This window comes from Athene noctua, chromosome 13, assembly GCF_965140245.1.
Source record: "Athene noctua chromosome 13, bAthNoc1.hap1.1, whole genome shotgun sequence".
NCBI classification, from domain to species: domain Eukaryota; kingdom Metazoa; phylum Chordata; class Aves; order Strigiformes; family Strigidae; genus Athene; species Athene noctua.
The window spans coordinates 19,009,856-19,020,151 of NC_134049.1; the positions used below are offsets into that span (position 1 = coordinate 19,009,856).

The 10,296-nt window shown below is 41.3% G+C and overlaps 1 protein-coding gene across 4 annotated transcripts in view; it reads right to left on the bottom strand.

The window, feature by feature from the left end:
* VPS13C (vacuolar protein sorting 13 homolog C) overlaps nt 1-9,891 on the bottom strand; it is a 96,580-nt gene extending 86,689 nt beyond the window's left edge. For all 4 annotated transcript variants that reach the window (XR_012634492.1, XR_012634491.1, XM_074917496.1 and 1 more), the window contains exons 1-5: nt 9,717-9,891; nt 7,913-7,956; nt 3,930-3,972; nt 3,060-3,155; nt 2,186-2,287 (exon numbers count right to left, since the gene is read on the bottom strand). Coding sequence is in view for 2 of the 4 variants with exons in the window: in XM_074917496.1 (XP_074773597.1) it covers nt 2,186-2,287; nt 3,060-3,155; nt 3,930-3,972; nt 7,913-7,956; nt 9,717-9,816 (385 nt within the window). In the remaining 2 variants the exon portion in view is untranslated. The remainder of the gene's footprint in view (nt 1-2,185; nt 2,288-3,059; nt 3,156-3,929; nt 3,973-7,912; nt 7,957-9,716) is intronic.
* Between the last annotated feature and the right edge of the window lie 405 nt (nt 9,892-10,296).

Below are 10,296 nucleotides of genomic sequence, written 5' to 3' on the forward strand. Positions count from 1 at the left end.
GCAAGCTCTGGTCTCCATGTATGAGTTTTGATACTGACAGATTTCAATAGCTTAGAAAACAGGAAATAGTGTCAGCTTGTATCAGCAGAGCTTGTTACCACTTCCCCATCACACTACACTGACCACACAGTGACATGAACATTTTGCTCAATATTTGAATAGTATGTCTAAAGAAAATATCCCCAGGCCTGTTTATGACAAGAGACTCAAACAAATGCAAGTACTGAATCAAGATTCTAAACATATTAAGGTCAGCTGAGTAATAATCAGAACAGCATATACAGCTGAGAATTCATGGACCCTGGTAACTTTCCAGTCAATATACCTCCTAGATTTTCATCAGCTATTCTGTGCTCTTAAAAGCCTACAAAAAGAGACAAATTTCTTAGTTTATGGTGCAGTAGAGCAACTCGGGCCCTATGACTCTGGTATCTGCAAAAGCAAGGGATCTGCTCATGCAAGAACTCAACGAGTCCTCCTGAGCACAACATTCTAGTACAATACCAGAAACACAAATAGCTACCACTGAGATATGATCACAGAATATCTCAAGTTGGAAAGGACCTATAAGGATCATGCTGCAGCATGACTGAGAGGATAACTACAGTTTAAAATAATCCAATTTGAATATTCCTCTAGCTTTTCCTTCACAAGGCTGAAAGTTTAAAACTGCAAAACATGACTAAATCCAATTCTAGTTCTATATATAAGGAGTTGATTTACTGAGGTATCTTTTTTTTTTCCTCAAAAGCCTTACAAATGCTGGATGTATTAAGTTTCTTTCAAAAAAACAACTGTCACAGGTGCACAGACTGACTCTTAATTATATGAAATTCCACAACTGGAATTCCTCAAGCAATGCCCATTAGGTTAAAAACTTCTTGTTATATTACCCCTTCATCCCATTGCTACTGGTGCAAAGAACAACGGCTAAAACACTGCTGCTTTACCATATCCAAGTCCTAAGTAACCAGTGTTAAACCTCTATGAACATTCCTTTGCCCCAGTACGAAGTAATGGCTACAAAATTCCTTACTGAAGTTGTCTTAGCTCTCACAGTTTCTGGCATATTAAAGGCAAGAAATAAAGCAAGGCTTCCTTCTTCACTGTAAACGGATTGCCAGATTGCTCTTTGAACTGCAAATGTACACCTCAAACTAGCAAAGCAGGAACAAGGCAGTAGAGTCCTGTAACTGGAAAATTAAATAAGCAAAGAGAGATTACAATCAAACTAATTTTTTCCAAGTGTTCTAAGTATCATTTCCGTCTTACTAACTTTTCCAAGGCAAATGACTTGCAGCATTACAGGTATCCTAGAGATGCATCTTACAAACCATTATACCACCCAACAAACAGGTCTCACTTCAGACACAAAATTTCAGTAGTAACTTTTTCCTTTACCATAAGTAGTCACTTGTCATTGATTCTGAGCTTGGTTTCTGTTCAAACAAGCCTATTTTATAACTTAATTTTGTTAAGGATATTTGTTACAACAAAGAAAACAAATAAAAAACCCAAAAGCCACAACCAGGTTAACTGGACTGAAATGATCAATTATTTTAACCGATAATTGAAAGTTTAAAATGTTTTAGTGACCTAGATCAAAAGTTAAAGTTTCCCATGTTCATGTTCAATTGTTTCCTTGTGCCATTATTTCCTACTCAAGGAAGTCTCATTTCTCAATCCAGTCAAAACACAGTACATCATGAAAGGACAGCAAAAACTGAAACAAAAGCATTATTCTTGAAGTAAAAAATTACAAGCCTTACCACTTTTCTTAGTTTCCTTTAAGCAAAGAACAACCTGTCACATGCACCTCTAAAACACATTGTTAAACATCTATTACTGAAGCTCTAAAGATAGCAGCATTAGCCTCACGCAATGCCATTTCTATCTTTTGTTCTGTTTCCCTAGAGCTTTAAAAAGAAGAAAAAGAAAAAAAAAGACATACCAGATTATCAAGTTCCCATTTCCAACAGAAGCTGACTGGATAAATGAATGGTAAACAAAACAAATAACGTTTTTTTCAAGCTTTAAAGCAAAAAGGCTTTTCAAAGCACTGTAGTAAGGTTAGCTAGACACTTGAAAACACAAAGTTTAAGTCAATCACAAAGCAGGACTCTTCTTTCATAGCACAGTCTAAGTCCTCAAACTCCAATGGAGGTTTATATTATTAACTCAGTACCTTTTTCTGCCGCTTTCTGCAAGGCTTCCTCAATTCTTGCCAGTTCCTTTTGTTTATTATCCTGCAAGTATTTCTCTTCCTTCTCTGCATCATATTTAATGCCTGTAAGCCAAGTTGGGACAGCTTTAATACTAAACTTCAAGTTATATAAATGCATAATCAAGTAACGCACGCCATATTCAACATTATGTTGCAAAACACCTTGTCTGAGACAAAAGCTATTCTAGGTTTAATTGCTGAAAGCCACAGCCAGCCTCTGAAATTGTTATTTTTACACGGTAAGGCATAAAAGAATCATACAAATATTTACACATTACTTCATAGGAAAACATTTCTGTGGAAATTCAGACCCATAAAAGTGTGGTCTGGGCAATATAATGCAGGTTTGTAAGTTCTAGTACACATATTTGATGCTTTAGAAACTTGCAAGTTTTCTTAATATACCAGAGGTTCTAATTTAAGAGAAAACTAATCAAGTTCTCTGACCTTTCCTCTCCATAAAAACAGTTCTGATGGAATTACTACTTTAGACTGTTGTCAGTTAGAAGCGTATGAACTATATCATGCAACAGTCAAAAGATCTAAACCATGCCAGAAAAGCAGATTCAGGATAAGCACACTTCAGAGGAAACTTGGCTGTTGAATTGAACTTGAAATGGATACAACCAAGGTTTCCATAAAAGCAACAGGTGCTGTTTTCTCCCCACCCTTCTTCCACTACCTTGCTAGCATTTGCGTAGAAATTTCACTAAGGGAACAGAATGTAAAAATGGCAACTTACATGAACTACTTGATATTCTATACTCATTTACATGGTACCCTTAGATATTGTCCTCTACCATTATTTAACTGTGCTGTTGAATAGATTACGTACTTGCTCCAGGAACTATTAGAAGATACAAGCCTTCTAGAGTTGCAACAACTGCCTCGCCATAGAGATTCTTCCAAGGAATCTTCAGAGTAAGTTTATCTAGACAAAGCAGACAGTCACATCAAAACAAAAACCTACACTGCTCTTAACCCAAACAACACCTCAGGCATTGAAGAGCATTAACCCTATATGTTGATGTCCTAAACACCTTAGAAGGTAAGGAGAAACCATATGGGCCTAAACATTTAAGCCCTTGAAGTGATAAAATACATGCAGAGAAAATACAAGCCATGATTTAAGCAAGGTGATGCAGTTTGAGGCAGAAGACTTCAGATCAAAACCCAAGATCATGACTGGAGTTGAATTCAATGGGATGAATGTGATTTTCCCAGGGAAGTAGAGGAAGAAATACAACACATTCATGCCCAACAAATGTTTCATGTGAAAAAGCAATGTTGACCGCCAAGGAAAGGAACTTTGAAAAAAACATGTATCTAAGAGTTTCTAAACCCTCGGCATGTTTGCCAGTTTCAGGAATCTTGCCTAAACTCTTCATATTCCTAATCCATCCTTCAAAGAGCCACACACATTCTGCCTATACTAAACAGCTTCCTTGATCACCCATGTATCTGGGAAGAACCTCTCAGACATGTTTTTCATACCAGCCTGTAAAGTTACACAAACAGTTTTTGCCAGATAACATTTTATGACTTATCCAGGGCAGTCACATTAGACTTCTATGGTAGTTTCAACAGCAAGTACAACACAGAGATCATTTAAGAAAGTTTGATAGAAGAAATTCAGAGGCAGGATGGACCTTAAGGCCTGTACTGAAATTTCCATTTCAATACTCACATTGAAACAAAAACTTACCTATCTGACCAACTTTTATTCTAAAAGGTACATCCAGTTCACTCTGCAAAGAAAAAAAAAACAGTATTAAACAGATCCATGTATTTTAAAGATAAGCTCCTTTATACAGCAAAATTATCTTTACTTCTGTTAAAACTATTTTCCCAGAACTGAAGTTCCAGAACAGAAACAGTTCTCGGTATGACAGCGATTTAATTATTTAGCAATACTCACACGAACTCAGGTATCCATAAGTGTGGTTAGGCTTGTAGAAAGCTTTAAAATAAAGCATTTAACCATTTCTGGCAATTCTCTCCTACAAGTATGATAATGCCTTGCTCCAAAGGTTACTAAAAACTAAAATTTTATCAATATACAGGAATTTAATTTTAGATTTTTATTGATTCACCACATAGGTCTTTTATTTTTGATAACAGCACCTAGTATTTACAAACATATAAGAAGTCTCACTTAGAATACTGAGAATTTCTTCGCAAAATGTCTGCCAAATGCCAAGAACAAGATGGACTCATAAAGATGAGCAACACATGACAAGTGAGCAATTATTACCATCAACTAAAACCTCATGAAGTATCTCTCCTACATAGTGTACAGCAAAAGCAGGAATTACAGGAATATCAAGAATATAAAAATAAGGACAAAGTAAAGAGGAAGTAGGAGAAACTAAATAAATAAAATTTAAAAATAACTTAAAACATCAATACTCTAGAACTGTCTTCCACTTCAGTATTCTTTTCAAATAAGTTAACCACAATTCAAAGACCTGAAGAGGTCTTAATCTCAAAGATTATAAAAAGCAAACCCATTTCCCCAAATGCGACTGATACTAACCATTTCTCTCTTCCCATATACTAGAAAACAACCTTGACCACCACTTTTCCAGCAACTTAAAAACATTTAACAGGGCTGCTCCAGAAAAGATGCTTAATATCCAAATTAACATCTCTGACAGATTTCCACTGTTTTTAAGAAGCATTCTGAACTGCAGTTAGGAGCCTAATATCAACCAACTTTGATTAAGTGACTAAACTTGTGACAAAATTTCCATGGCTTGGTCTCTTTTAGTGCCTCAAAGACACAACTGAAAAGCAAGAGCTGTGGAGTATTTTAACCCTTTTCTGGTTTTTACTGCATAGTCCTAGAAATTTCTTTATGCTTCTTCCTGGTAACAACTGCTCCTCGGCACCTCCCAAATATTTCTTCCTACAGGCTGCCGCATGTTAAAAATCTGGTCAATAAACTTAACTGGAAGTTTTCTTCTCAGTTTTTATTTTAGATTGAAATACATCAGGAGAGAAAGAGAAAATTGACTCACTTTTAAAAACAGTCTGATCTAAAAACACCGCCACAGCCCCTCCCCTCCCCAGTTTTTTAAACTTTGTGTTTAGTAGTAAGAACAGGCATAAGAAGAGGTTGAAACTGTGAGAGCAAAGATTTCTGCTCTTGACAGAGTCAGGAGCAGTCATGTAGAAGCAGATACCAGCAACCAGATCCACTGCATTTAATACTGCATTTATGACACACAGCTGAATTCTAAGGGGAACCATCTCAGTCTGGCCTGCTGCAAGGACAGGACCACAAATGTGACCTTGAAAAATTAGTTTTCAGAAGATTAAATTCCAGAATGGGGGAAAAAAATTAAGCAAAGGCAAGAAATTCAAGATGTTTTAAATTTGTTGAGTAAAGACAACAGATAAATTAAAAACCGTGAGAGCATTGGGGTTTGATGCTAACATGAAAAAAGATCATTTAATGAAAATACGTCAAGACTGTAACTGAGAAGAAACAGGTAGTATTATGTCTGATGACTTTTAAGAGCTGTGACCAGCTGGATACAAGTGAAGAAGCTCAGAGTTCAAGCTTTTTGATGGTAATGACCAATAAGCTGAGAAACATGTAACAAGTTGCTAAAAAGCTTAGGTCATATCATAGCTTGCCATCATTTTTCATGATTGAAAAACAGGATAGAGCTGAAGAAATCCATCAGAAAGAATTCATTACTATCACTACTAGAAGTTTTTAACAAAGTAAAAAAGGAACATTAATAGCAACTGCCCCATTATACTCCTGTATTTTTATAGCTGAAGTCATACAAAACAAAACAGCCTCAAAACATAGAAGTATACATTTTACAGAATGGCACTTCATGACTTTGTGTCAGCAAACTATCTAACATATTTTGGGGAAAAAATGGTTATATTTTCAAGGTGTCCAAGAATTCATTTGTAAAATAATTTTGTACAATTTTATTTTAGAAATCTTAGACTAATCTTCTTAAACTGACTGAATGAGCTGATGTCTAAATTTTGACTGAGGTCTGACAAACTTCCATTTTAATGAAATGGTTTTTCACTGTGCCTAAAGAAAAAAAATGGACTCAGCAAGTGTAACACTAAAAGTAACTATTTGCTCATCTTTCTTTTCTCACATTTGAAAAGTACTGTATCGATATATAGAAATTAAAAACTAGTTATTTTCTGGTGGAAAAACCTTAAGAGGAAATCACAATCCAGACAGCAGTAGACAAGCAAATCAGAGTTGGACCATATCCCATTTCTTTAGTCCCTTCTTTTTCAAGAAGGTGTAGGCTACTTCTCTAAAAGTGGTGTTAACAACATTCCTTTAATTACTTTTGCACAGAAATCTAACATACTGCAATTGTAAAGAAGTCAGAAACATCCTTTGTTTTCAGTTCCTGGATTTGTCTTAGCTCGCTCTCAGCTCTGGTCAGTGATACACATGACTGTGCATTTCTGTAAGTCTGAACTGCTAGAATCACAATCAACCATGCTGCCATCCTAAGGAGGAAAGACATGTACAAAGTAGGTAACACTTCCCTCCTTTTAAAACTACCAGATTACAAAGATATTTGTATCAAGATCTTTAAAGTAAAACAAAGTTACCAGGAATGGATGAAATGGGCAGGTAAAATATGAAACAATGAAGAGAAACCAATGATTAGGTCATACAAAGATCCAACGTTTTCAATTCACAGAAGAGTAACAGTTCTCTCCAGTGAAGTCTGAAGCACACTACAGATTGCAGTGAGATTCTCTCAGTAGTACAGGTGTTCATTAGCTCAACTAAAGGACAGAAAAATCATCCAGGTTTTTTTTCAGACAAGAATATGAGTACTTAATGCAATTTAGTACTTGTTTTTCCTTCACTCCATCATTCCTATTTTAAAAGGAACAGAACAGAGCATTTGAATAACCGTATTTACTTTCAGAGTACGCATCTTAATGTGTTAATAAGCATCAACTTACACAGAAAGGCATATATATAAGCTTCAGTCCCACCACCTGATGTACAAGGATGAACTTTTTCTCACTTCATCCTCACATCAACAACTGAGAAAGGAACCACTATCTTTCAGAAGACTTCAACTGGATCAATCAATTTGCAGGAGTCAGGCCTTGAAAATCCATTTACTCAACCAAAGGTAAAAAAAAAAAGGGAATACCTAGGCCTATGCAAAGATCTAGTAAATTGTTCAGAAGCATACAAACATCTACATGGACATACAAGTGAGGAAAAAACCCTATGACTTAACAGAATTATGATTATACAGCAGCAGTCACTGCAGAAATTAAATCCTTTAAATTGTACTGGATGACCAAAACAGTAACAGAAACGCACTAATATCTTATTTAAAGTTTTAGGATTGCAAGCCTCAAATACTAGAAGAGGTTGCATATGCATGTGTGCACAGAAGGTGCTGGGAAGCTTACTTCAAAACCCTGCTGCTAAATTCTCAAAAGTTGTTTTTCTCTTCTGAAGGAGCACACTTACCTTTTCAACCATATCTTCTTTTCTTTCTCTGTCCAAGTAACATGAGAAAATTAGAAGCAGTTAACCAAGGACTTGCTTCCAATAACTGTTAAAGAAGGCATACTGTGTAATGTGAGACTACAGTAATATTTTATCCTATGACCTTTTCTTTAGATCCATAAAAACAATTTTTATAGTATTAGAATACTTACTAATGCGTTCTCCTTTATCTGTAAATTGTCAAGTGCCACATTACCTGTTTAAAAGAAAAAGAGAAGTACAGAACAAGTGACTTCAACTATGATGTAATTTGGAACAAGTTAACACAACTACAACCCTCCCAAATACACATGCATAAAATCTGAAAACCTTACCCCAGTTAAAGAATAGCACAATAAATGTCTAATTTGTAAGTGTCCTTAAACATTGATTATTCAGACAAAATTTCGTGGTGGAAGAGATCACAGAAATATCACCAATTTAGATGTCTGCATGTTTCTACTATATTAAGTACACCTACAATAATAGAAAATCTTTCTTACTCACTTTGTTGTGAATGATAATTACAGTTCTATCAAGGTAGGGTAGACTAGGAAAGCTCTGTCTTGTTTTTGATTATTTTACATAACAGAAAAATCAGTCGTAGAGCCACAAATATGCATGACTACTTTCACAAACAGATTAACTTCTCCTGACATAAGCAACGTAACAGGATTTCCAAAGGGAACACTGGCACACAAAATTATACCTGAGGAAAGCACATAAAATATACCTCTTAGTGCTTTCCAGATTCCTTAGACTATATTCCATTTTTAATGTAAGTACTAGTAACTTTTAAGTGTTGAAATACTTACTACCATGGCAAAAGCAAAAATAAGATGATGAGAAAAGTCTCATCCTTTATGTATGGAAGGCATCTAAAATCGACAGGCTTCTCTAGACAGTACTTCAACTGTTTTTTTGCATGTCTACAGGGTAGTAAACTGAAATGTTTGATATATTCACTGAGAAAAGCTAGTCCACGTTATTACACTACCAGGTCTGTTTAACACACATTATTTACACCAATAAATTAGCAGGTGAAAGACCCAGCTCTGCAAGCACCCCATCAGCTGCACCACAACCAAGGCCCCCCCCATCTCCTGGGGCCCCCACGCCTGAGCCGCTCCACGGCGCTGCAGACACCCCCGACAGCACACTCGGGCTTCCACCCAATATACTCTCAAGAAAGAGAAGAAAACAAACGGGTTTGTTTTCCCCGCCGACGGTTTCCTGCCTTAGAGCACCCCGAGGCCAGCGACGCGGCTCCAGGCCTGGCCTCAGCCTCTGGGAACCACTGCCCCAGCGGGGAAGCTCCTCGGGTACCCGCGCCCAGGGCCCCGCCGCGTGGGGGGGAGCCCCTAACAGCTCCTGCTTCCCCCACAACCCGATGTTTTGCTGTAGCTGCGCGGGGATCTCGCCCCAGCCCCCGTCTCGGCCAGAGCCTCGCCTCACGGAGGCGCAACAGCGGGGAGAGCCCGCCGCGACGGGCGGGGTGGTGGCCGCCGCCGCGGGGAGCCGCAGCCCCACGGATCGACCGGCGGCCCCTCACAGAGAGGGAGAGGGGCCAGAAGGGCCAGAGGCCACGGGCACAGACCGACCGACGGTCCGTCACGGGGAGGGGGACACGACCAGGGGCGAGTCCGCGGCCACCGGCTGAGCGACTGCCCCTCCCGAGGGGCCGCGGCCCACAGACCGCCCGCCCCTCACGGTGGGCGAGGGGAGGCGGGAGGTCCGCGGCCGCAGACTGACCGGCCGTCCCTCGCGTAGGGCCGCGGCCTCGCAGCTCGCCCTCTCCTCACAGGGGGCCGCAAACCCCCAGGCCGAGCACTCCTCAGAGGGGACGGCGGCCCCGCAGCCCACCAGCCCCTCACGGGGGGATCGCGGCCAACGAGACGAGGAAGCGCCCGCGCCCAGTGACAGCGGCGGCCCCGCAGCGCCGCGGGAACGGGGCGGGAGAGGGAAGGGGCTTCTTACCCCCCCATATGCCCAGCTTGAGCTGAGACTTGTTCAGGTTCTCCACATAGTCGCCCAGGAAGCGGTTCAGCAGATCCGCCACCACCGACTCCAGCACCATGGCGGAGGCGGGGCCCACCAGCGGCGGCGCGGAGCGGAGCGGCGGGGAGCGGAGCAGGAGGGAGGGGGCCGCGGAGCGCGGCGGCACCCAGCGCCGCGCGCGTCCCCGCAGTCAGGTGACAGGGCGGGGGCGGGGCGCGGCCTGACGGGCTGCCGCGGGGCCGCTGCCGGGCGGGGGCAGGGACCGGGCGCGCACCGGCCCGCGGGCGCGTTCCCGAGGCCGGGACCGGGATAGGGGCGGCGCGGGCTGGGCGAGCCGGCGGCGCCTCAGAGCCGCGGTGGGAGCCGGGGGCGGCGCTCGGGCGGGCGGCGCCCCCGCGCGGTGCCTCCGCCGGAGCGCGGCCGCCGGCGGGGCTGCCCCCGCCTCTCGGGGTGCTGCGCGCAGCCACGGCAACTGCCTGTCGCCTACGGGCACCTCCGCCGCGCCTCCTCACCAGCCCCGGGGAGGGCTGGCGGCTCTGGCTGGAGGCGCGGAGCGTGC